The 26,603-nt window shown below is 39.1% G+C and overlaps 2 protein-coding genes across 10 annotated transcripts in view; one reads left to right on the top strand and one right to left on the bottom strand.

Moving 5' to 3' along the window:
- Positions 1-14,882, bottom strand: part of adamts6 (ADAM metallopeptidase with thrombospondin type 1 motif, 6) — an 83,318-nt gene extending 68,436 nt beyond the window's left edge. For 2 of the 7 annotated variants that reach the window (XM_085168599.1, XM_085168591.1), the window contains exons 1-8: positions 14,402-14,862; positions 12,661-13,051; positions 12,175-12,557; positions 9,675-9,849; positions 8,851-9,053; positions 8,632-8,715; positions 6,374-6,519; positions 3,089-3,132 (exon numbers count right to left, since the gene is read on the bottom strand). In XM_085168599.1, the coding sequence (XP_085024725.1) occupies positions 3,089-3,132; positions 6,374-6,519; positions 8,632-8,715; positions 8,851-9,053; positions 9,675-9,849; positions 12,175-12,557; positions 12,661-12,760 (1,135 nt within the window). In that variant the 5' untranslated portion in view covers positions 12,761-13,051; positions 14,402-14,862. The other 5 variants (XM_085168593.1, XM_085168594.1, XM_085168592.1 and 2 more) reach the window with 5 other exon arrangements.
- Positions 14,883-18,855: 3,973 nt separating this feature from the next.
- On the top strand, positions 18,856-24,456 carry LOC146513912 (placenta-specific gene 8 protein-like). 3 transcript variants are annotated; one of them, XM_085168247.1, is made up of 4 exons: positions 18,856-19,140; positions 22,258-22,359; positions 22,915-23,039; positions 23,997-24,456. In XM_085168247.1, the coding sequence occupies exons 2-4, from the start codon at positions 22,275-22,277 to the stop codon at positions 24,099-24,101; spliced, it is 315 nt and encodes a 104-aa protein (XP_085024373.1). In that variant the 5' UTR covers positions 18,856-19,140; positions 22,258-22,274; the 3' UTR covers positions 24,102-24,456. The 3 variants fall into 3 exon arrangements, with proteins under 3 accessions (XP_085024373.1, XP_085024371.1, XP_085024372.1); XM_085168245.1 differs by having other exon boundaries at positions 18,861-19,136; positions 22,254-22,359; XM_085168246.1 differs by lacking the exon at positions 18,856-19,140 and adding an exon at positions 20,666-20,791 and having other exon boundaries at positions 22,254-22,359.
- The last annotated feature ends 2,147 nt before the right edge of the window (positions 24,457-26,603 follow it).

Below are 26,603 nucleotides of genomic sequence, written 5' to 3'. Positions count from 1 at the left end.
ACTTTACAACTCAAAGCACATTTTTTATAGCCGAATACATAGCAGTTTTGGCCTTACTGATAGTTCATATCTTAATAGCAACTTGGGGTTGCTATGAAGGGTGGTAAAGGGGTGTGCCATCCAGTCATCCACATAGATTCTTTTCCTTTCCAGTCACCTTTCTCACTCACTATGTATTAACAGACCTCTCTGTATTGAATCGTATCTGTTATTAATCTCTGTCTCTCTTCCACAGCATGTCTTTATCCTGTCTTCCTTCTCTCACCCCAACCGGTCGCAGCAGATGGCCGCCCCTCCCTGAGCCTGGTTCTGCCGGAGGTTTCTTCCTGTTAAAAGGGAGTTTTTCCTTCCCACTGTCGCCAAAGTGCTTGCTCATAGGGGGTCATATGATTGTTGGGCTTTTCTCTGTATCTATGAAGCGCCTTGAGGCGACATTTGTTGTGATTTGGCGCTATATAAATAAAATTGAATTGAATTGAATTGAATAGATGGCAGGTGGAGCTGTACCCACTGGTGTCTTCTGAGTCTTACCTCTGCTAAATATTGTCCTTTCACTGGATCTTTCTGCCATGTTTGTGCTGTTGGTGTATTTTGGATCAAGTTATATGTCCAAGGAAGTTGTGCCTTAGCTTTGAGGAGTGACTTTATTAGTCTGTTATGCAACACTAATTAACCGATACTGTGTTTGTCTGTGCCTTACAGTTTATAAATGTAGCTTGTAAAGCATTAGCTGATAATTTAGCAGGCCACCCTTTCCTCTCAATAACAATGTGATGGCCAAAACACTAACAGTGAGGGTTCAAATAACCCCAAATTAATGGGTGACATCATGGTGGCTGAGTCCATCTTTGATTTAGTCAGCAATCTTGGTCATCATGGTGGTCCACTGCTAGTTAAACCTTAACATTACACTTAGCCACACACAAGCTGGAAACCACATCACACACCCACAATAGTTAAAGTCTAAATGCAAAATAGCTAAAATAAACATCACAGCACTACATAATTAATGATTTGAGCCTAAGCATGTACATTCCCATGAGTCTTTGAACTTGCCACTGTGTAAATAACCCAAGCTACCACCACCTTGAGTTGCTACAATTTCAACTCACGTCGCTACTCTTTCTTTTTAATTTCTTTATTCTGACTATGTGCGTTTAAGAGTTAAGTTGTGGGCGCACTAAAGCATCACAGTGAGACTCAAGTCTGACTTAACTAAAAATTAGAAAATAGGGTATTAATATTTATATATTGATATGAATCAATATTTTTTCCTGAAAGGTATTAGCATTTAAAGTACCAAACTGTATTTACAAAAGACGGTACATTACTGTTTACTGTACTGTACATTCCCTGTATATTTTTTTAGCAATTGATACAAAAACATCTTGCAATATAGTTGTGGGGATTTGTTTGGACTTTCATTCAAGAATTTTTCAAGCGTTTAACATGTGCATAAATCATGTAGATAGGAGCACAGTTACTGTCAACAGCTTTCAATTTTCTTTCTCTTGCGAATAAGCAGTTACCTCTGAACTTAGACAAATCAAACCAAAATGAAATGTCTGAACGGCTTCATGCAACGAACGTGAGCAAGAAAATATGTTTCTTTTTATTCAGCTCGCATGCACCAGAGCGGTTTTTCAACTTGCAGTAGAAATTTTTGCAAAATGTTCTAATGATAAACTTTGCACACCTCTTTTTACACTGTTCATTAGCTACATAACATGTAGTTTGGCAACCAATGCAGCTTCACATCTTCCTGTAGCGCATGCATGGACTCCTCGCTTGCCTGCTAAAAGTGGCATGGCCTTTGTGTCCTCTTTACTAAGAGGCTAAACAAGAATAGACTCGCAAATCAGGAGGCCACTGAAACCATTACTGCAGGAAAAGAGGGAGCCTGAAGGTGAAGAGAAAAGGAGGAGAGGGAGGGAAAAGAAGAAGAAGTGTGTGTGTGTGTGTGTGTGTGTGTGTGTGTGTGTGTGTGTGTGTTCGTGTGGGGGGCAAACATGGAGTGTAAGCTGTTTTCTTAACTCCAGGGTGGACTGTGCATTATCTCCACGCCCATGATTACTCTGCGACCCTAAATGCCAGCAGTCTGACCCGAGAGCATGATCCCTGGGAGGAAAAGGAGGAGGAGCAGAGAGGGAGGTGGGGGTGAGACAACGAGGAAGCCAAGCAGATGCCAGGGCAATTAAAAAGACCAGAGAATGTGACGAATGCGGTCAATCTGTCAAACCACCCCTGAAGTCACGATATTACCTCCAAGATATACTGTGGTGCCTGCAGGCTCCAAAAAAGATAAGGTGGGGAAAGAAAGAGCTGGTTGGGTAGGAAGGTTTGAGGTGGAACTGAACGACTTGAGACAGAATTTATCTTTTCTTTTTTTTTTTTCTTTTTCTTTTTTTTTTTTTGGGGGGGGGGGGGATGATCTGCCACCACTTGCTGTCCTTTTTCCACCCCCAGTAACACCAGAGCGTGCATATCACCCACTCCATCTCCCTCCTGCATACTCTAACACCCCCTATAATTGTCCTTTTCCATTTTCCTTTCAACCCCTCCTCTTCTTCTTCTCCATCTCCCCCATCTGCCACTAATCTTGTCTCTTCTTCATCCCACATTTCTCCTCCCCCCTTTTAAGTCTTTGCCCTCCTAACTTTCCTGCACTTCCTTTCTCCCTTTCAACCCCCAGTGGAAGTGTAAACACTTTAGACAAACTGAGGTTGGAGGCAGAGGACAGAGACAGGAGATTTATAAACTAGAGGTGACCACAGCTGTCCAGGTTCAGGGCTCCTGGCCTCAACAAACAGAGGAGAAGCCACTGAGGAGCTATAATAACACAATGGAAAATATCCTTCTCATTATGTCTCACCGGATTTGTCGGATTTGTGTTCTTCTACACAAGATTGCGAAGGCTGCTAAATAAGGTTTTTTTTGAGGACACGTTGAATGGGAAAATAAAAACCTCTCCAAAGAGCAGGAAAGGATAAACTCCAAAACTAGACATTTAATGTAGTCAGCATCACATAAGATTACAAAGGAAACCTAATTTAACATATATGAAATTTAAACAGCCTTTTCCACTCACCTAAGGTACCACAAGGTTTGTTCTTGTAGGTGCAGATGTCATACCTAAGAACAGGCAAAAAGAAGAAGAAGGTCAGAATACTCAAACTGTTTATGTTTAATCACAGTCTGGTCAGGTATAATGTCACCTTTAAATCTTTCCCTTGTAAAGACAACCTCCCCTGTACCCTAATGGCTAGTTTTGACCCTCAGTATATGTCTGTTGACTATTAGAATAGCTTCTGGGTTTTTCCAAACATAGCTGCATAAGCAGAGACCCTCACTAACTTCTGTTACACACCCAGTCATTTTGTTTTATAAGCAGCCCCAAATATGACAGAAACTGCTCAGTCCAGAAAAGAGCTTCAAGTGTTACTCCTAACAATATCATATACTAGCTTGGGTTGTCAAGTCAATGGATATCCACTGATTGCACTAAATTTTTTTCCCATTCGGCAAGTGATTTCAAGTGGTCACGAGAGCCTAGTCGTCAATAGGTTAAGCGCGCAACACGCTCAATGGGCGATCGTGGCTCAAGAGTTGGGTGTTCACCTACCGCCTACCAGTGACGGCCAGAGGGGCCGATGGTGCGATATGGCAGCCTCGCCTCTGTCAGTCTGCCCCGGGGCAGCTGTGGCTACAACTGTAGCTTGCCTTCACCAGTGTATGAATGTGAGAGTGAATGAATAGTGGTATTTAAAGCGCTTTGAGGGGTCCCGAAAAGCGCTATATAAATGCAATCCATTATTATTATTATTATCATTAACCTCTGGATGACCACTTTTAATTGTAAAAACTACAGGACAGGTTACCTGGTAGGAGGTAACCTGTCTCTAAACAACAGTGGCAGGACCTGCATGAGTACTTATAAATGAATTTTGGAATTTCTGTTTCATATCTATGAGCCTATGGCTGTACTATGAATGTAAGCACTTAGTGTAAATTTTTGTGCAGCAGATTTGCTGTTTTCGCTGATCACAGTTAACTGTGTACTATCACGAATAGATCGCATAACTGTCAACTTGATCCCATTGAACTGTGAACCGATGGCAAGCTAACTCCATCTTATTGCCCTTTAATTGCTGTCTTGATACACTAAAGTTAGTTTGAAGACAGCAGCTGACTGCCAGTGGTGACAGAGCTGGTCCACCTCTTTGAAGGAACCACTTCAAAAGCAATGAGATCACAAGTTCATGGTCCCAATAATTTTGGTTGTGCCGTGGGCTCTTTCACAGTTAATACAATAGAGCAAAAGTCAAAAAGAAAAAAAAAAAAAAAAAAAGGAAAAGGAAATTTTTACAGGATTGCATTCAAATTAATGAGACAATCATACCACAAGCTTTTAATCTATTAAAACCAGGAGCACAGCAACTTAAATTTTACCCTACTACCACCACCTCCACCATCACCTACCACCCTCACTCCTTTGTCTTTGAATCACTCCTCTCTCTTTCTCTCTCTGTTCTCTTTTAAGTGACCCTACTTGTGACTTTTCTAATCCATTTTTGATTTATTCCCCCAATTTTTCAAAGGTTTTGACACCACCCATTTCAAAACAAAGGCTGGACAATGACATTCTTGTTTTATGCTAACAAGAACTTTCAATCATTCATTCACACTGATCCATGTTACCAAAGATCTGCAGGAAAAGTGTCAGTGGCTAATTTCATCACAGCTATAGAAGTGGTGTGTTTTTATAAACCAAACTCATTTAAACAAGCCCATCCATCCATCGATTCATCCATTCTCTTCAGCTTATTCTTATTCAGAGTCGCAAGGGAAGTTGGAGCCTATCCCAGCTATCATAGAGGCGGAAGGCAATGTACACCCTGGACTGGTCAACCATCTGATGCAGGGCTAACACAGAGAGAGAGACAACCATTCACACTCACATTTGCACCTATGGTCTATGATAGGAAGCCAGAGTACCCACAAAGAGCCTACACAGACATGGGGAAAACGCCACACAGAAAGGCCCCAGCCAATGAGCTCATCACCAATGAGCATATGGATAATCCTGCTTTATAACACTTAGAAAAAAACAACATTTATTAGATGGATTTAATGTTTTATTAGATATGAGTTTTGTTGACTATGACCTAAAACACGTGACAGAGCTCAAGTCATCAGGAAAGCGTGAATTGAGGAAAGGGTTGGCAGCTATTTTCCCATAGACTTCTATAGGACAGGAAGTCTTTTTACAATCACAGATTTTACTTTGCTTACCTTTCAGACTTTTCTTTTATACTGTCTATGCTATGCACTCATACCCATGGTTAATAAATACATCTTGCTTGTCTTTTCATTCAAATATGACTTGAGAGATCGGCATAATATTCTAATCCCCAAGAAAAACAATGTGGATATCGTATTTATTACTTGGATTTTGCTGTGAACAAACTGTGACAGATGATAGATTTGTAGACCAATGTTTGTTTGCAATGACCATCAGGTATAATAACCTAATGGGCCTTTTATATGTCAGAGCATTGGGTCTGTCAGCTTCCTTAGAGCTCATCTGTAACCAAGTATCCAAGTTAATTTATGCCCTCAAACTGAAATGTTTAAAAAAATAGTTTGGGAGTTAAAAGCCCCTTCCATGATTTTTTTGGTTTATGAAAACAATAACATTTCTCAGCTTCCTGCTAAAAAGGGAAAGCCAAAAAGGCAAACTCCATGACCACTGCAGGCAGGCCCTATTAAGCAGCCTTTGCTGTTTGTGCAAAGTGAAGCTAAAACCAATAATAAAACCAACAGCCAAAGAAGCTGGAGGATATTAACTGGCAGACAACACGCTAGCACTAATGATAAAAAGGCTGTTTTATGCAAACTACAGAATCAAAAACTTTGCCTTTGGCAATGTCAATCACAGAACCCCATCCTCTCTCTAGATAGAAGCAGCTGGAGGAGTATACACATCAGTTGCCAGGTTAAGTAGCCAAAACAGTTCTGGCAACAATAAAGTCTATTCCAGGTAATGACAGAGTTTTATTATTTTATGACATAAATTGCGGGATGACAGGTACATTACGTCCGTAACAGCACATTTTACTTTCAAAACGATGGCATTTATTCCCGTGAGCTATTACAGGTAAAGTGTGCACACAAGACCTGGACTTTTGGATTTTCCAGTGCTGTAGCTGTCGACATTTGCTGAAGGCACACCACAGAAAATAACCTGTATTTGCTCAAGATGAGAAAATTACAAATAAAGTAAGAACTGAAAAATTGTATTTCAACACTGGACTATTATAATGGTGTGTGAGCAACATGTTGTCCTGTTCTGTAGCTGTTAGCCAACTCTTACCGGGTGATTAGGACAGCATTGTCGTGATGAGCCATCCCATTCTCTGGAATACTGTTTCCATCGCTGTGATGAGACAGGATGGACTTCTGCCACTTACAGAAACTGTCCAGAGACTTGTCAGCATGATGATTAATTTCCAGATTTGGCTGCAAAAAACAGACATGAAAAACAAAGTGATAGAAGAAAACGCAATTTCCATCAGCACCAAAAAATATTGGGTGATGCTAGATACGTGTGGTTCGTAATTATCCTCTGCAAATTTGAACTAAAATATTTACCATAGTGGGCAGTATTTTACCAGCAGGCATGTTCAAAAAGTTCTTTCAAATTTTGATATTTCATTTAAGCCCTACATTCATTTTCTCAACAGGCTTTGCTTTTTTTGCAGGTAAGAATGTGTTATTAACGACTTAAAGCTGAGGTTCACTCACTGCACCATCTCATGGTACAAACTGGTACCTTACAAAAGTACAGCCAGCTCCTACTTTTAACTTAAGTTGACATCTCTTCATCACAAACACAGATGTCAAGTTTTAGCATCTTTCTTCATATTCCATCATGATGTTTTTCCCATGTTGTGTTGTGGCCATAGACATTATAAAGGATGGATGCAGCTACCATGAACTCATCCATTGGTTTATTATGTCAAGATGAACAATTTTGCCTTCATCGACTTGCTGTTTTAAAATGAGTAATGTGATCAGCAGAAGTAAAATTGCATCCTCGTTGGCCAATGACTTTTTAATCACAAGTCGTTAGCCAATGAGCATACTTTGGATAATCCTCCTTTCTGAAACACAGAATAAGCTAAATTTACAACTCAATGTTTTACTCAGCATGACTCAAAATGAGTGACTGAGCCCATATATACATCAACAAGGTTTTTAACAAGGTCAGGTCCAAGGGCAAGTTTAACTTAGAATTTTATGGGAATGCAAGTTTTTTTTGAAACCACAGTTATTGCCCCCTTTTAGTTGCTTAAAAGAATGGAGGTTTAAGGCACTTCTCCATTTGATTTACGATTGATTAGCACCTCCGTCCTGCTGTTTAAATGCAGGTTAATTGATCATCGGCAAGTGTGAGCACCTCTATAGAGGCAATTGGCAGTTTGCTGGCCTGGAGTATTTTGTTGTATGTTAACATAACACCACAATCAGCCCAGTGGATATCCCAGCTAATTCACCCTAAGATCAGATTGTGCAATGCTCAGAGAAATTGTAAAAAACCCAAGAGCTACATTTCAGACTCTACAGGTCTCAGCCCTTTGGACAGATGAGCCCAAATCTGACACATTTGACCATAATGCACAATCCATCACTGGGTGTCAAACACAATGGAGATTTGACAGTGAAAAACTTTCTTTTCACATGACTTTATACCCAGAAACCTGGAGGCCTATTGCCTACTGTCCAAAAAATAGCATGCATGCAAAACAAAAAAGTAAAAAAAAAAAGAAGCTCAAAACAAAAAAAGGGCACTGAATTTATTGTCATGCATTGACAGCTCTAAACACTGAGCCAAAGTAGAATGATTATCTGAATGAATTATTGGAGGAGTACTGTTAGGGGATCAGAGGGATGTTAGAGGACCAGATTTTGCAGAAGACATGGGTTTTGTCTTTGATTTAGGAGACGATGCAGTTGTAGTAAAGGTAAAACCATTTACAGCAGGAAGAAAAAGATGACTCATAGAAGGAGCAGAGGACTTGCACTATTGGAAAACAGGGAGGAAAAGTAGCTAATGTAGAAGGACAACTGGGGATGTTATAGTGGAGTTTGGTAAATGCTTCTACTTCCATGCAAAGGGTAATTAAACTGTGCTGGTGTCAGCTTACCCACCAAATAATTAGAAAACATTCTGCATACAATGTGAACTTTCATAATGACTGATATACTAGTGCTGCTTCATATAATTTAAAGTTTGACATCTTGACACTTGACATCATTTTTGGAACTGATGCTACAAAAAGAGTTGCTAGACCCTTTCAGAAAAACAGATGGTAGGAAGACCCTCTGTTTCTCTCATCACACATACATGCACATGTATAGTACATGTACTAATGCTCAATAGAAGCTCCCTGAGGGAAGATACCTGAGCACAGCTTTCATGTGAAGTGGTGTCCATATGGTGAAGAGTCTTTCTACTCTCTACCCTTTCTACACAGAAGTTGCGTTATACAGTTATACACTCAATACAGGTGAGGATATAGATACTAGAAGAAGTGGCTTAAAACAGAAAAAAAAGAGACCGTCTCTTACCTGATCTTCAGTCAGAACAATCAGCCGGGTCACAATAATGTTCACAACATTTCCTAGGCTGGCATCACGGTAAAGTTTGGCAACCTGACCTCCAGAAAAGAAGAAAAGACACAAAGTCAGACAACTGTGCCACACTACTCTACCTGTCCACGAAGAACATGAGCAATAATGGAGAAATCATGAGTGTAGACTTGACCGAAAAAGTAGGCTCAAACTTACAATATTCATTACGGACAGGATGTAGTGCTCAATGTCTTTGCGTCCGTGGTAACCGACCATCATTTTATCAGCGACCACAAGCGTCTCCACAAAGCGCTCAGTGCTGATCGATCGCTTCTGTCTGTGGGTGCTGTTTGACAGCTTGCTGTAGTTTTGGGGCGAAAGCGTGCTAAGCTGGCAAGGTGCACTGGTTTTAATGAGGTCTGTGAATGACAGGGAGACAAAGACAGGTAAGAGTGAGGTAACAATCAGAAGCGTGACATATTATCTGTTTGAGAGAGAACTGGTTTGTGTGTGATAGGTGCAGATATGGAATCTGCCACTTTGAACCTAGCAGCTAAAGTCTTTGTTTTATGGCCGAGCAGATGCTCTGGGAAAAAGCTATAAGATGCTGCATGTTAGGGCATGCTGGCTTCCTGGTGATGACAGTCTTTGCTCTTTCTCATAAGACCCTGGCCGAATACCTAAATATCCACCTGGTTATTTTTGGTTCTAACTCAACGTATCTCAGCAAACAGAGCATTGGTGAAACTGAGAATTTTAAATTCTCAAGATGATTATTGGTCCTATAAATAGAATTTGTTCTTCTGTAAAGTCTTCTTTATGCACTGAAGGGCGTTATATGAAAGCTGGAGCAAGACTTTCTGTCACAGGTTGAAAGGTGTCCAGGCCAGGAGCAACTATAGCACACAAGAGGCCCGGTCATGTCTAACAGAACCTGGGCCTAGAACCAAACCAGCACTTCCTCTAACTTGCTATGTATAGTTATTCCTTTACGTCAGTTCCACCCACACAGAGTCCAACCCAGATGGAGGTTCACCAACCTGAAATGCCACAGCTGAACTCCTGGCTATGCTCTTGTGGTGAGGGAATGGCAGACATTTTATAAATAACATGCTGCTGTGCTTCTTCCAGGTTCCATTCACCAGAGGTGGTTGAGGATATGTTCTTTAAAGGCTCTATTAAATACTGTTCTTCCTCTGTTGTAATAACACCGTGCTTGTTGGGGAAGAAAATCAATGAAAAAAAAAGCAGGTTAAAAACAGGAAACATTGGTACTAAAAGTACAGTCTTAAGAAAAAGCACTGTATTTCATAATCATTTTATTAAAGGAGCAATCCTAGTTTAGACACTTGTTACTCTTGTCTGTGCTCAGACAGGTGGACATGAAGGAAACTCAGGCATCCTTTGTTTCAACAGGTGAACATTTTCAAAATCTGCTTTTATGAATATATATGAAGAAAAAGCACAAACATTCAAGCTATATTATTATTATTATTATTATTATTATTATTATTATTGAGTTCTGAAATCCAAGGGAGATAGTTTGAACCAAGCAGCCATGTCTCAAGGGAAAATTCAACTAAATGCCAAAAACTGCTTTTCATCTAATGACCACTTGAGGCTGGCTCAAAAAGTGACATGTATATAATGGTTTGGTTTTGTGAATAGGTTCCCACCATAATAAATCTATGGTGGGACATTTTGTAATATAAATTAATCACTCTTGGTAATGGAATTATGGGCATGGCCACCTTAATTGACAAGTGTCTACATTGCTATAGCCCATCACTCTTTTGTAGGCCTTACTTCTTTTAAGAGAAGTCACTGAATTGGACCTTTGGAGGTTCTGTGTTGGTGGCTTTTGGGAAGTTTTAATGATGAAATGATATTGTAATTATCTGATAAACAATAAAGCTTGCTGTGAGGTGCACACTGTCCAAGATGTTTGGGCTTCAGTTATGAATAGAGATAGATAATCAAGCTAGCTAAGCATTAGCTCATAACTTGGACCTCCACCCAGTCATCCAAATATGGTCGTTTCTGACTACAAAGAACGAACACAGCAGCTAGAACGCCAACACTCAAGCTTGACACTGATGTTATAGTGCCTGATTCCATCTTTTATTTACAGTGGACAGTTTGAACACAATGATTATTGGAAGCCATATCACAACTAAAGCCTACACACCTCCAACAGCCCTATTATTTTCCACTTCTGACTGACGGATTGTCATGCTGACATCATAACAAAGTCACGTCAGTTTGAATCTGGATAGCAGGTGTTCCAAACCCTCATTTTTAAAGTCTGAAAATACTGGGCACTTGTCAGGTGGGAAACATGTGAAAAAAGATTTTGTTTTGTAGCAAGTTGTAAAAAAGTACAATCCAGAATTTGGGCGGCTAATTAAAAAAAACAACAACAAAAAAACAAGATAGTCATTTTGGAGTGTCCCTTTAAACAACTAATACATCCCCTTATGCGACCTCTTGCTTCTCATTAGGGACATGTTTTCACATATACAATGCATTAGTCACTAATCTGCAGTAAAATTTAAGAACCCCAAACAATCAGTTACATCCAGACCAGCATTAAAACATTCTTCTCCCCCTGTCAATGCCCCCTCTGGAGCATAAACTAGGAGAAGTCCTTCAGAGTGGGTTTATAGGAAACACTGGCTTGGCTCTGTAAAACCCACAATAAAAGCAATTAACCACATATCACACTAGCCTACAGAAACATTTTTGATGTAGGGTTTTAATAGTGTGTGATGTCAAGATCTCAAAATGTCCAGACAGCTGATTACATTAAAGTACAGACACAGTTTTGTCCATTTTTGGTGATGTAAGAAAAAAAGGGCAAACACTAATTCAATTTATGATACTCAGTGCTATGTCTTGCCAACACATTTGGCTAAACGTTTCCCCCACATGATTACATTTGCCAACAAGAAGCAGGGCCTTTTTCTTTTTTTTAACTTCTTTAGAGTTACTCTCGAGCATGGAGGGATAACAGCTTTTAAAATTTGGCCCAATTCCGTGATTAGTTAAGGGGTACTAAACAGTCACACAGTCTGTGGACAAAAGCCTCAGGAATAAAAGCTTAGACAGGATAATTAGATGCCGTATTAGAGCTGCTCAGTTTTGTTTTTGAACTGAAACCTGCACATTTATAGGGATATCGTTTAAAGATCACACAAGGATCTGCTTAAGAAATGTGATCTCAACTACTCAAGTGTGACATCCAGCACACAAGTGGGAAGAAAAGCACTGATGGTTATCACTATCAGATCACTGAGATGATGTGATTTTTTTTCTACATAAACATCAAGTCACTCCAAGCTGCCTGCAGGCTCAGTGCGCCATGCAGAAAAAAAAGCCAAGATTCTCTTAAGCAAACTGCAATAATCTTGTGATAATATTCTGTCGAATCTACCAAAAGACTGGCTGCAGCGACAGAACCACAACCTAGTTATATCTGACATAAACATGGGGGGGGGGTTGTTCGTAAGAGCTGTGAACCTTGTAGCACTTTGTACTCACCAGGCCTTTGCAGTTGCTGAGTGCCACTCTAGTTGTACTGTGCTGATTTTGCAAGAATCCAATATAGTGACAGTTATCTACCACATTATGCCGCCACTCCAGCCCTTCTTTACCCCAGTACTCCACTGTAAAATGTTTTGACACGAAGTGGGGGTTGAGAGTCAGGTTTAAGTGAAAGTGCTTTCCATAGGCTGACAGTCTGTAGAACAGTCGGGGCTCCAGTGGGTCTAACGCGGCCTGGGCTCCCATCATCGGATCCACCGCCCCCCGTCTCCGTCGGCCTGGCCGGTGGTGCTTCACAGTGTAGCTCAGGAATTCTCCATTCTCATCCACCCGCACCGGGACAGTCAACTGGTAGTGCTGCAGGTAGGACAGGAACTCCTCTTTTACCAGGAAAAGAAGAGAATGGAACAGAAATGAGAAGATGTTATGAAAATAAGCTGTTGAGTACAGCAGAATTTTTTTGTCCATGTGCCACCACCATACCTTGGGAGTTATGTGAGAGTTTGCTGATACTTTGAAATTCAGAAGCAGTCATCACCACCAGGCTCAGTGTCCAAGTCAGTGTCTTCCACAAAATTTCCATAATTCAGGGAAAGATGTGACATGGGGTAGGGGTAGAGGGTGCTACAAATGGGTTAAAAGGACATAATGGGTCTGATGGCAGACCACAACAAGTCCATGGTGCGCCTCCTTCAATTAAAATGCTCTCACCGTGCTTGAAGGCTCATTCAGGTCTCAGATTTCTCCTGAAGATGAGCACTCCCACATCTCACCAGCCTCTGAATTCATGTCAGCAGCTCATACAAAACACTGTAATCCATCAGACGCAAACAGGAAGCTCTGTATCTTTGTCTTGACCAATCCATCTGCACTGCTGTGGAGAAAATTAAGCAGTGATTACCCAACTATACCCCACTCTGTTAGCTGATTTATTGGTCGTCAAGTGCTAGATCAATTGGCTACTGACTATTCTAAAACTTTGTACCTATTTAATATCTGCATTTTTGACAGCTAGTTGGAGCCATTTTTAAGACCACTGGAGATTTTCGTCTAATATAATCTGAGTATTTTTTTTTATATTTTTCAGTCAAAAGATGATATATTTAAAAAAAAAAAAAAAAAAAAAAAAAAAAGTGAATACTTTCATAGTGACCAATCTGATTGGTCCAAGCTAATCATTTTGCTTACCCAAAGCTATATCTGACTAACAAAACCACAAAGATGTTAAGCTTACAGTGACATACTGTAGACCAACACCAAGCATTAGAACTATAATCTCACATTTCTGTTGTAGGAACAGAGGAAAGGTTCGCTCTCATTCTTTTCCTTTGCTTATACTGAGCAACTAGCTATAGCAGGCTTGATGGCAAGCTTTGACTCCATCTGTGGTTTGTAATCAATGAATGAAAAAGTAAGGCAACGCTGAACACCCCATATTACAGATTTCCACGAGGAGCACTGGTGTCGGTTCCATTTGTGCCAGTACCTCTTTAAGTACACGGATGGCCGTTTAATGGCTGATACGCCGTGACAAAAACGTGGCAATACAATACAAATGACGTGTAAAACCCGCGCTGGAACGGACGCATACATGTCAGCTGTGCAAGCTGATATTTCTGCAGATTAGTTTTACTCACTGACGCGCTTGAAGGCAGCATGTGCAAACTACAAACTGCAGCACACAAGCGGATCCAGGTGACACAGCGGTGACGATCCGAGGAAAAGACCGGACTCCAAACACGGGTGGTAGCCTTTTTGGAAAGGAGGGCTTTTCGCAAATGTTTCTTTAGCTGTAGCGCTCCTGCGGTCCAGACAGACAGACAACGCTACCTACTTGGCCACTCTGACCCAGACAGTTGGCAGCCAGCCCGCATGCATTACACCGGTACCGCAATCGCAACCCTCAAGGAGCGTCTGCAAGTCAAAATAGACCGCAGCTTTTGTTGCTCAGGGGAAGTTTGGTTGATTTGTTTTCAGCAGCCGGATATGCAAACTTTTGCAGATGTGGACCTGTAACGCTGCGAACTTACCGTGCGTAAATGCTGCCTAAAGTACGCCTTTTCCACGCAACGACCCCCCCAACTCTCCCTCGGCTCTTAGTGGTAAAATAGCTATTTTAACATTCGAAATGTTCACACGAATCATCTCTGATTTTTTAAAGAGGAAAAAGTAGAAAAAACATATAGTCTTAGTCTCTTGACAGAGTAGATTTGAGCCCATTTACCATGTTCATCTTCATTGTCAGCTCCAGTCCGAGTGTGCAGACAGAGCCCAGGACCAAATCACTTCTGCAGCTCTCAAGTTCCGCACACAGACCTCCTTTGCTCTCCTCTTTTCATCTCCTTTTGAACTCTGCCATCCTGTGAAGCCTCACTGAGATTCTCTCCTTCAGCCCAGACACCCGAGCAGCTGCAGCAGCGGTGGTATCCCAGCCCAAGACTCTGTCTCACACACACACAAAAGCAGCTTTTCCAAGTTTTGGATTTCCTTCCGCAGAAGGTTTTATATGTTCAGTCTATATTTATAAAATAAAGTTTGTGTTCATGGTGGTCGCTCTTAAAACCTTAAATATGTTTTTTTTTTAAAGTTTAGAGAAGCTGTGCATCCATGCAAACACCAGAAAAAGTTGGCTTACAATTCTGGAGCTGCTCCTCCTCACTACTACACTGCAGAGAAACCGGGTATGTCCCAGCTCCGGACAGCTTGAAATTTGTTTTTTTTTTTGAAGGGGGGGGGGGGGGTGACGTCAGTATAGAGGTGCCTCTCTTCCATCCCATCAGTGTGCGCATGTCCATCACTGAAACAGCGAACAAACAGAGCCGCCTTCAATTTCCACACGTTTAAGTCACCTGTTTTATTAACCAACTCTGTTCCACTGCATTACTTCACAGCTGTAACTAGCTGTCACACAAAGCACACAAAATTATCATTAAAGATCAAACGTGTGGAGGACAACCCAACCCAAGTATCCTGTTCATTATTAACTGAATACTTAATGTTTTCATTATGAACTTCAGGTAAGAGGATACAGAATTATGAATCAAGCTTTCAAACTGGAAATGTCGACCCTGCAATTGTCGTAGAAAAACCAAGCACGTGCATATATATTTCCATGTTACTGTACATCAAAACCTCTTTGAAATACTTTTTACTCCAGTAGATTTAGTTTGACACCCCTGTCAGATTATGATATTACAAACAAACACTCATGATAATATGATACATTACAGACAGCATATTTTTAGAGGACCAGTGGGGCTCTTTGGGGCAAGAAGCCAAAGTATTCACTTACTTTCTTTAAGTAAAAAACAAGGAAACTATTAAAAGTCAATTCATTGATAGCCCATAATTCAAAAACAATGAATATGCACACTTTCACATTTCGCATTAACTTTGAACAAAGAATTAATCAAATAAACACGATTCTCTGGCTTTGCCTGTGTTAACCATGTAGTTTGCTGTGTATTCCTCCTCAGATTACACTCAGCAGTTTGTAAGACATCATAGAATTTAATGTCTGAATCAGAGGATGTGGTCTGTTTGGTATTTTTTTAGGGTCTTCTGTGCAGGTTAATAGTATCCTGTGAGCTTTGTTGTAATTACGACCGCGTCTATCTTTAGCCTGTCGGAAATTGGAAATCATGCCTCTTGCAGAGTTTCAGTTACAGCTGCTCATTATGTACGAGCATGTATCATTACAGTCAGGTCGTCATTACATGCCCTCATTCGCAGATGGAGTCGGTGTTATTCTGTTTTTTGGGGAGTAGCGCCATCGTGTGTTGAAAAGACCAAGGCAGGTTGGAAAGTGTAAATTGAAAGGCATTCATGCCGGCGTGGACCTGTCAGTGCCTTACTTCAGGTAGATTACTTCGTGGAATTTAATTGCAAATAATTTATTTTTTGTTAAACTATTTAACTATTTATGCACACACTGTTTGACAGTCTGAACCCCCTGATTATGCTACAGATTTGTTGCCAGTTGACCAAAATTATTTGTGGAGTGTACCATCACCGTTTTAAATATATGTATTTATTAAAGTATTACACATTTGCAGAGAATGCAGTGAGACATGGCCCTGCCATTGTTGTTTTACACTTACACTACACTTGTTATAGAGTCGGCTGTTTTTATGTTTTTCTTTTTCTTTTAGGAATCTGGTTAAAAACTATATGAGTCCACTTAAAATGTTATAATTTTCTTTGACTTGGCAGTCTTCACAGGGATTTTTCTCCCTGAAGTTTTAAAGCTTGCGTCTATATTTTTCAAGAGAAAAGATGGAAATTATAAAATCAGTTCACCTTGACAGTAAGTTTCCCTTTTCTACTACACTTTATTGTATTGCCAGCTGCCACTTAGATGCACTGGATACTTAGTTAGGTTACTTCAATTGGACCCTTTTTAATATTCAGAATTGCCTTAATTCTTCAAGGCACAGATTCAACAAGCTTGTGAGCAATGGAAACATTCCTCAGACATTTTGCTCCACACTGACATAATATCATCACACAGTTGCTGTAGATTTGTCCATCCATGATTCAAATCTTTGGTTTCACCACAGGTGCTTCATTGGACTGAGGTCTGATGACTGTGGAGGACATTCAACCACAGTCATTGTCACGGTCAAGAAACCATTTTGAGATGATCTGAGCTTTGTGACATGGCATATTACAGTGTTGGAAAGCAGCTGTTGAAAGATGGGTACACTGTGGTCATAAAAGGATGGGCATGGTCAGCAACACTACTCAGGTAGGCTGTGGGGTTAAAACCATCCTTGGTATCAACAAGTCTTCTAAGAAAATTTCCCTCACAACTTCACTTCACCACAAGTATGATCTAGTTCAAGTTTGGATGGATCCATGTTTTTACATTGTTTACACCTAATTCTGGCCCAACCATCCTAATGTACAAATAAAGACTTATCATACCAGGCAATCTTTTTCTAATCTTGCATTGTCTCAGACCATGCAAATTGCAGCCTCAGCCTTATAGCTGACAGAACCTGGTGTGGTCATCTGCTGCAGTAGCCCAACATGTTCAACATGTTGTGTGTTCAGAGATGCCCTTCTGCATACCTTGGTTGTAATAAATGTTTATTTGACTTACTGTTGCCTTCCTATCAGCTTGAAGCAGTCTGGCCACTCCTCCTCTGATTGTTGACATCAGAACGACATTTTCACTCACAGAACTGCAGCTCACTGGATATTTGCACATTTCCGTAACATACTCTGTAAACCCTAGATATGGCTATGAAGAAAACCTTACTAGATCAGCAGTTTCTGAGCTAGACCAGCCAGTCTGTCTCAAATTACATGCAATTCTGACACTTGCTTTGAATTTCTTTTCTCATCATTGGGAGGAAAAAAACAGGAAACAATAACACCAACTTGACCTAATCCAGCATATTTTTTATGCTTTATTAGTCATATTTGTATGGTTACACATTTGAAATGACTGGTTATTGAATGAGAAAAGCATATACTCAGAAAGGGTTTGCAATGTGTTTTGTGGGTAGGGCTGAAGGGCTTTTCTTTGGCTTTGCATATATATTTCATTCTGCTACTTCATCTGTATCTTGTAGTTTATTTACAGTTTACAGTTTATTTAATATTGTGCGCATACCTGCCCAGGGACTGCAAGTGAAAATGAGCTAGTAGCTAAATCTGTTGCAAGGCCTCTACTCTTATTTGAGACCAGTGTTTTTGTGGCACACTAAAGCTCACAACTAAATCAAGTAAGTTAATTTTTAATATATATAATGCATTATAAAAAAAACCCAAAAAACCAAAAAGCCTTTGCCACCAGCCTGATAGTCCAATAGTTCAAGATCTTCTTTGTTTTATATATACATACACTGGCTGTGGCACTCAAGCTACTGAATACTATTTGTCACTCTATCATTTCCAGCAGTCTGTTAAGGTTAGGCAGCTCTTTCTTTCTGAAAGGTGAGGTAAACACTTTCTATTTCTATTTTTTTTTTTTTTTTTTTTTTTTTATAAGGCAACTTTTTAACCCATGTACATGTCTTCGTGTCACTGGATCTTATCAGACATGCTCAAGTGCTGGCTTTTTGTTCACTTGGAGTCTGGCAAAACATTTTTATCTTCATAGTAATAAAAAGAAAATGTATCGTGTATCTTTACTTACAGCTGTTCCTGTCCTAGGAGATTAATTAGCTTCAAATGTTAATTGATTTCAGCCCTTTTTCTAGTTATTTGGGTGTTTCATGAATGTTACCTAGTGCCCAATAAAAATGTCGTGACCACTACTGACCTTTGCTCAGTGTTGTTAAGTAATAAAAAACATTCTTTTTCTGCATTAATAATCAGTTCCTGCCCACCATAAAATACTACCCTGCCCAGGTTGCACCCTACCTCCCCCCCCATGACAAATGAGATATTTTTGATTGTAGTAACATTGAACAAGAACATTTTAAACATTTATTTCTTGGACAAAATTTAAACTGTATCCACAAAAAAGTTGTATCCAAAGCCTGTTGACACAGTTCAGATGTGAGTACACCATTACTAAGGTTTGTTCACCAAGAGACAGAAAAGGAACTTCCATAAAGATAGAAAAAATCAGCTAATAAAAACAGCTACAATCAACAAAACTTAAATATTAATAATAACAAGTATATGGGGAAAGAAGGAGGGAGCAAAAATGATATGGTAGTGTTTGACTGATTTAAGTCTGTACAGCATTTTATAGAAAGATCTGTTTGCATTAGGTTAAAGTAAAAAGCAATGGACTTTATGGTCATTTAGAGCATTCATCCCAACCAGAGACCTTGAGGAAACCATTACATGCAGCGCCTCTGATCCCAACCACAAAAAAACTGACAAATAGGAAAAGAGCTTCTTTGAACTTTTTACTGTTGTTTTTTTCAAACATTTGCTGGAAGCAGCAAGGGGCAGAAGATCATTTTTCCAGAAAAGATCTTACTTTAGCTCAACAAAAGGCCTGTATAAATCATTTTTACTTCTATATAAGTTGATTTGCTTGTAAAAACGTTGTATTTTGTTATACATTAGTTACAGTATTAGCTATCGGTGCTAGTAGGCTGTTAGCTAACAGTGGTTAGCTAGTAATGGTTAGCTAATACTCGAACACTTAGCAATATGATTTCCTTAATATTGTTTATGTTTAACAAATTTTTGTTAAATATCAATAAAATATAATTGTAACGTTATATGAAACAACAAAAAATTCATCTGTACCTCAAGAGATCTTGGCGAATTTAAAGAGGAAATTAGCATTTGCATGGGCGGGGGTGTAAAAGGTCTTCTTTACTAGTATTTAATTACTTTTATTTTTAAAAAGCTTTTTTTTTTTAAATAAAAATAAAAAAGTTTTTTTTAAGTTTTAAACTTTTGGTGTGAGTTTGGCTCCTTTTTTGAGTTGGTTAATTTGTTTGCAATTGTATAAACAGTAAGTTAACCTCAACCAAGTTAGCCAAATTAAACAGTTAAATGGACAAGTATAAGATATTCCTCTGCCTTCTAAAAAAATTACTCACTAGGGAGAAGTGAACTTCTTAGAGGTTTCTGCTGACACCATTTCTGTTTTGCAGTGGGCATAAAATTTGCCTACTAAATATATTAACATGATTTTAAAAGACAACTAAAAACATTTAGGCTCATAGATGCTTATGAACCTACTCAATTCTGGGTGAACGTTTCTGACACTGGTGCCACTTGACATGCATGTGTCTACTTGAGAAACAAAAGTATATGTTATGAATACAACAAACCTCCCTTTTAAAAAAAAATCACAGTCTCTTGACTGAAAGCCAAAAACCTCTTTGGTGGGAGCCAACATATCTTTTACACGCAAGAAAATCACAGACGTTTTCATTATTGGCTTTTGAAATCTGAAAAGTAAAAAATACGGCTGCTAAACAAAAGAAAAATGAAAGTATAAAGTAGCATATGGTTTTAATACTCTGGAAGAGTACAAATATAATTCCACAGAAGTGTACCAAAGCAAAGTACAGGAAATAGGCACTACTATATGTTGTTTACCCTTTAGTTGGTGGTAATAATAATTGAGCTTAACAACACTGATATGATGTATTGTTAACACAGAAACAAGGTCAGGTGAGATAAGCCTTTATTCCGTGCACTAAATATCTTCATGCTTAACTGTTATCCGGCCAAAGATATGGCTACTAGTTAAAAGACTACTGGAGAAAAGGCGATAAAAATAAAGCCCTTAAAATATATTTTCATTCACAAATTATTCAAAAGATAATATTAATACAGTTTCAGAGCCTGTAAATATATTGTTCTGAATGATTTTTATTACATGGAATTTTCTAAATGTTCATCCTGAAATTTAAAAAAAGCAAACTAAAAAAGATTACATTTTAAATTTATTATATGATCCACGTGGGACATCCCACTTGTCTATGACCTTGACTTAACCACGCAGTGCAGTTAAGTTTTATTACCATAACCGGACATAAAGATATAGGGCTGATTTGTGGCTGTTGTTATCTCGTCACAGCAGCAAAGGTGATTGAGTCACCTGCTCTTATATGTTATAAAGGCTCAAGCTGCTTTATGGTCTGGACAATCCTTCTTGGTCAGAATCCTTCAACTGTCCAACCAACTGGTAAGATTAATCTCCTTAAAACAAATCCACGAGGAATGAAAAAAGTAACTAGAAAAATTTGCATTTCCTGCAAAAATGCAGTGTGAATGCTGTGTAGCTAAAATATTCAGCTGGAGAAGCTAAAGACAATATTAGAAACTTTGCTGAATTGTAATAACTTAGCAGAAACGAATTTAGCAAAAATATTGGAAAAGCAAAACTGTCAGCTGAAAACAGCTGAACAAGCTGAAGTTATCTCAAAACTACTTGTTGTCCAACTGTGAAAAATTGGCAGAAAATTTAGAAAAGCAAGAAAGAACAGCTTGTAGGCAAACTAAAGCAGCACAAAACTAAGGTAAAAAGTGCATACCTAACAATTTTTACAAATTTGGACACACTCACACAGCATGGAGTGAACAGTAATTGTGAGAGTGTGGCCTCTGTGTTTCTGCGGCAGTCACATTCTGTGCCTTCTGTACAGTCATTGGGCTAAATCTGTTCAGTTTTAATCTACCATCAGAGGCAGCCTGTGTATGCTTTCTCAGGCTATTTAATTTTGATCAGAACAGAGAAAGGACTCTGAGTGTTGACAGTGTATAATTAAAAAATGAATTATTAAAGATATATGACTTGTGAAGTACAGCAACTATATAGCTGAGAAAGGAAAACTGCCTTGACTTGCTCTCAAACATTTTGTAACTCAGAAGCCATGTAGCTATCGATTACATGCTTCTGTTTGTAGGCTTCTGTCACATTTTCTGAATCCAAATACAAAATCCATTGTTTTGATATATAATATGTGTGGGAAGACTGAAAATCGAGCCAGTAAGAAGAATCTGTTCAGACCAGGTGGGCGATCGTGGCTCAAGAGTTGGCAGTTCGTCTTGTAATCGGAAGGTTGCTGGTTCGAGCCCCGGCTTGGACAGTCTTGGTTGTTGTGTCCTTGGGCAAGACACTTCACCCGTTGCCTACTGGTAGTGGTCAGAGGGCCCAGTGGCGCCAGTGTCTGGCAGCCTTGCTTCTGCTTCTGCCATCACCAGTGTGTGAATGGGTGGATGACTGAATGTAGCGCTTTGGGGTCCTTAGGGACTAAGTAAAGCGCTATACAAATACAGGCTATTTACATGAAGAACAGATTCAAAAAGCTAGAGTGGTACACTGTAGCTTAATTGCATAGCAGAACATGTATTTTCTAAAAGAATCATCATAATGCGATAAAAGTTAAACAGGGATTTTATGAAAATGGTCAAGATGAAAAAGCTAAATTATAGTAATAGCCCAATAATTTGAGAGCATTTTAGAGTTTGAATGTTGTTTGAAGTATGTGTATGTGAAGTATGTGGAAGTAGTAAAGCCAAAACATATATGGAAGCACCGAGAATAATAAAGAGAAATATGAACCAGTAGGAACACGACTGTGTAGTGGTCCTCTTCCTCACATACAGTATTCAAACAATAGCTATAACCGTTTTTCATCCCACAGAAAGAAGATTTTAACGTGATCATGGCTGTGGTCAACCAACCAGGCAAATATGAAACTTCTGAATTCCAGACAGGCGTGTTAGATTGTTGTGATGACATTGGAATTTGTGAGTAACCTTCTTTACTGGTTCTGTAGCTCAAAATATGCACAAAGTTGAGACAGCATTTGCAGCAAGATATAATTGGATACACTTTTTTTTCAAACCTAAGAAAAGAACAGTTAAAGCAGGTTTTCTTTCTGTTCATACTGGCCTTTGTAATGCTCCATCTACATGTTCGTGTGGTGGAAACAAACCCTCAGTCCTTATTTTAAGTAAATATATTATGTTCAAATGTCTATCTGAATGTATGAATGTAGGTTTCAGGGCTGTCAAGGAACTGACAAGAAATGGATACCAAACCACTGAAACTTGGTTAAACTTGAATGCATTTTCTCATGTAAAATAAGGACTGTGGATCTTTTTCCCTTATCAGTTATATTAAAAATTAACTGGGAATGGATATTTTAATGGAATGTATGAAGAGCGGCTATAATAATAATAATAATAATAATAATAATAATAATAATAATAATAATAATAATAATAATAATAATAATAATAATAATAATAATGGATTTAAGTTGTAAGTGCTTCCTTTAACACACTTTCTCCCTGCCTTAGGCTGCTTTGGCTATTGGTGCTACTGCTGCCTCGGCTGTTCCATTGCCAGTGACATGGGCGAGTGTTGCCTGTGTGGTCTGGGCATGCCCATCCGTAGCGTCTACAGGACCAAATACAACATCAAGGTAAGTTTTCAGTGGACAACAGGAACAGTAGCCAAGCTTTCTGCACGATTCGCCAATTCAAGTCTATTTGAGGCCTTTTTAGAACCAAAGAAGTGGTCTTTTAGTTACCTGTTTCACTGTGAGTGAAAACTAAGTTGTTACCATCATGTTGTAAGTCAAATATGTTCCTCCTATATCATAAAAAGAGAAAAACTGAAAATGCTGTCAGAGTCAAATTACTAAATGTATGAAAATGATCATGTAAAAAGTACAAGTACTTTTAACATGTTACCCAAGATTAATCAAAATATATTCGAAGATTAAGAGAAAGGTTAAAAACAATAATATGGTTCTGTCCAATTATGTTTTTTTCCCTTCCCTGTTCAAGCCATAGTATTGCAACGTAGATTCATTTAGGTCATGGATGTCAAAATCACTGTACATTGTGGGCCACAGACAGCTCACATTTATCTTAAGACTGTAATAGAAAATGTCCTAATTAAAAAAAAACACTGGAAAAAGCACAGAAATTTCTAGTAGTGCATAGCAGTGAAAATAGGATGTTTAGGGTTAACTCTAACCCTTTGGTGTTGTATAAATTGCCATGTGGGAGATCTTCATTAGCAGGAAAAGTTATGAAAACACAGTTAAAAGTCCAAAAATTTTGCCAGATTGGAGTCTTTGCTGTTTCAATTTTGGCCCTGGGTCTTGAGTTTGATGCTTCTGATATAGGCTCTGAAGCAGGAATGTCATATAATTTAGTGCATTGATAAATTTTCCATTGCTTGTATACTTATTCAACTTTCTGCTTGATGCAAACACAGCATGATAGCATGTGAACGCTTACATTTTGATTAAGTCTGTAATCCAACCCTGGTTTTTCATATAAATAAATTCTGGTCGTGTCATTAGCCTAACTCCCTTCCCTTCACTGATGTTGAGGCTGCACCTTCTAAGAGTTACTGCGTGTGTTTCCAGGGCTCCATGTGTAACGATTATATGATGGCCATGTGCTGCCCCGTCTGCACCACCTGCCAGCTGAAGAGAGATATCAACCGGCGCAAGGAGCAGGGCATTTTCTGAAAGAGTAACAGTCTTCTAAAGTTCTAAAATGTGTTTTACAAAATATTAATGGCATTGATGTTCTGATGGAAAAGCTACTGCTATCTCTATATACTCCAGATAAAGTGCTGGTGAAGCATTAACCCATCCCTTTACTATAAAAATGTTGAATACTTTGAAAAGTATGGTGCACACCTCAGTGCTGTTTGTTGTAAAATGATTACCCTCCTGTGTATCAGCTGCCCTAGTCACAAGGAAAATCACATTAACCTCTTCTAGTCAGTTAATCATTAGTCAGCTGCAGAACAGCATTTCTTTTATCACTACTGTTCCTTCAGAATTTGTACTGTTTTAATAAAATTGTTTACATTTTGAACGATGCTGTTTTGTTTTGTTTTTCTTTTTTCCATCTATTTTTATGAATGTATTTGTACACTTCATATCCAGTTTCATTTCTATTCGATTAAGTCTGCTGTTAGTGGAGCCTGTTCCAGACAACAAGTTCAACAAAGCAGAAAGACAACCAACCACTCAAATATTTACATACATTCATAGTAAAGCAGAAGTATATGTATTAAAGTACACCCCATAATTCAGTAGCTAATAAAAACACTTTTAACAGCAGTAACTTGAATTCTGTGTTCAGTGTGTTCAGTGTTGCTTCACTTCATTGAGCGTTGCTCTCTTAAGGTTCTACCACAGCTGCTATTTTAATTAGGTTGAGATGTGAACTTTCACTGGCACATTGCAACACATTGCATTTTTTGTTTTAGGCACTGTGTTGTAGATTCACTGCTGTGCTTGGAATCATTGTAGTGTTACGTGTTACATGACCTAACTTCATCCAAGCTTTAGCTGTTGGACAGATGGCCTCACATTTGATTCTAGAATATGTTTGCATTTAACAGTTCATGATCGGATTACTGATTGCAAGGTTCCCGGGTCCTTTGGCTGTAAAACGAGCCCAAATCATCATCATCTCTCCACCACTGTGCTTGACAGTTGGTTTGAAGTGTTTGTGCTGATATGCTGTGTTTGGTTTTTACCAAACATGGTGCTATGCGTTATGGCCAAACATTTCTACTTTTTTCTCCTCTGTCCAAAAAACATTGTTCAAGAAGTCAGCAAGTAATTTTGCAGTCATGTTCTTTTTAGATGGAAGAGTCTTTCTCCTGACAACACTCCCAAACACATCGTATGTATTCAGTCTTTTTGTTTAATAGTATTGTCATGAACTTTAGCATTCAATGTGTCTATGGAGACTGAGATATAGAATACACACCTTAACGTACCAAACCAGCAAGCTTCTGCTTTTATACAGGTGGTCAAACTGAGTGATGATCAGTTTATCAGATACATTTGTTAAGCAGAACCTAGCTGCTACTTACCCTATGAAAACAGTGAGAGTGCACTAAGGTTTTCACCACACACTGCTTCTGCATTTTAGCTTAATTTTTGTTAAATTAACAATGACACGGTATAAGCCATTTTGTAGTTCATCTGAGGCCACACCAGGACACGCTGGAAAGATTATATCTCGGCTGGCCTGGGAACGCCTTGGTGCTCCCCCAGATAAGCTAGAGGAGATGGCTAGAGTGAGGGTGGTCTGAGCTACGGCCCAGCCACGGATAACCAGAAGAAAATAACTGGATGGATTCTGTTTTATCAGGACTGTTTGAGATCAGACTCTTTGACATCATCCCATACAAAAGGAAATCATAATTAATATCCCCAATCATAATGAATAATGAAATAAGACCTTTCTTTACAGTATTTTCAAACCTGTTGTAAATTTTGTTTCATGTGGCTCAGACGTAGGACAGTTTCCACAAAAAATTAAAATATTATACTAACACAACAATGTCTACAATATTTGATCTGCTTGATCAAGTTTATAAAAGGTGAAACTAGCAATTTTCTAGGGGGGGAAATCCCCATAGAAAATGACTTATGATGTCAGTAATCTGCAAGGTGACATTTTTTTAACGGCACCGTGTCGGGGGAAAAAAAACAATAAAGCAGAGTAAGCTTTAGGACAGGCCTACCATGTTGGTGTGCAGTATCATCTGACTGCTTTAAAAATACGACTTCCCAAAGTCGATTTATCATCAGTAGCATCTTGAAAATATGTTTGAAGGTTAAGTTAACTAAGGTGCTTGGGGGAAAAAAGTGTCTGTACTTCTTTAGGTTTCTTGAAGATGTTTCACTTCTCATCTGAGAAGCTTCTTCAGTTCTAAGAGCAATAGGTTAGGAGTCCCAGATTTTAAACCCTAAGAGGGTCAGGAACCCCCTATTGATCCCTACCTAATCACACGAGCCAGGGTTTGAAAATGGGTGTAGGTCACGATCACCCAGGGTTTCGGGTTAACCTATTGTGAAATCTAGCCCCACCCTATCGTGTAATTTACTGAGGTCAAATGGCCCAAGATGTGAGTGGACGTTAATGGATCTCAAAACTGGATTATAGATGGCAGACGGTTGGTGTCGTAAGCCACCGCCTCTGTTCACCACCTTTGTCATTCT

This window comes from Neolamprologus multifasciatus, chromosome 7 (assembly GCF_963576455.1).
Source record: "Neolamprologus multifasciatus chromosome 7, fNeoMul1.2, whole genome shotgun sequence".
Lineage (NCBI taxonomy): Eukaryota > Metazoa > Chordata > Actinopteri > Cichliformes > Cichlidae > Neolamprologus > Neolamprologus multifasciatus.
The sequence above is the reverse complement of the archived record's forward strand: the minus strand, read 5'-3'. Positions and strand labels throughout refer to the sequence as shown.

What these genes read in the sequence shown, in the direction of transcription:
- LOC146513912 (XM_085168247.1), top strand. Translation starts at nt 22,275, where the DNA reads ATGGCTGTGGTCAACCAACCAGGCAAATATGAAACTTCTGAATTCCAG. An exon ending in TTGTGATGACATTGGAATTT is followed by an intron (nt 22,360 to 22,914) that starts GTGAGTAACCTT and finishes TCCCTGCCTTAG; the next exon opens with GCTGCTTTGGCTATTGGTGC. An exon ending in GGACCAAATACAACATCAAG is followed by an intron (nt 23,040 to 23,996) that starts GTAAGTTTTCAG and finishes GTGTGTTTCCAG; the next exon opens with GGCTCCATGTGTAACGATTA.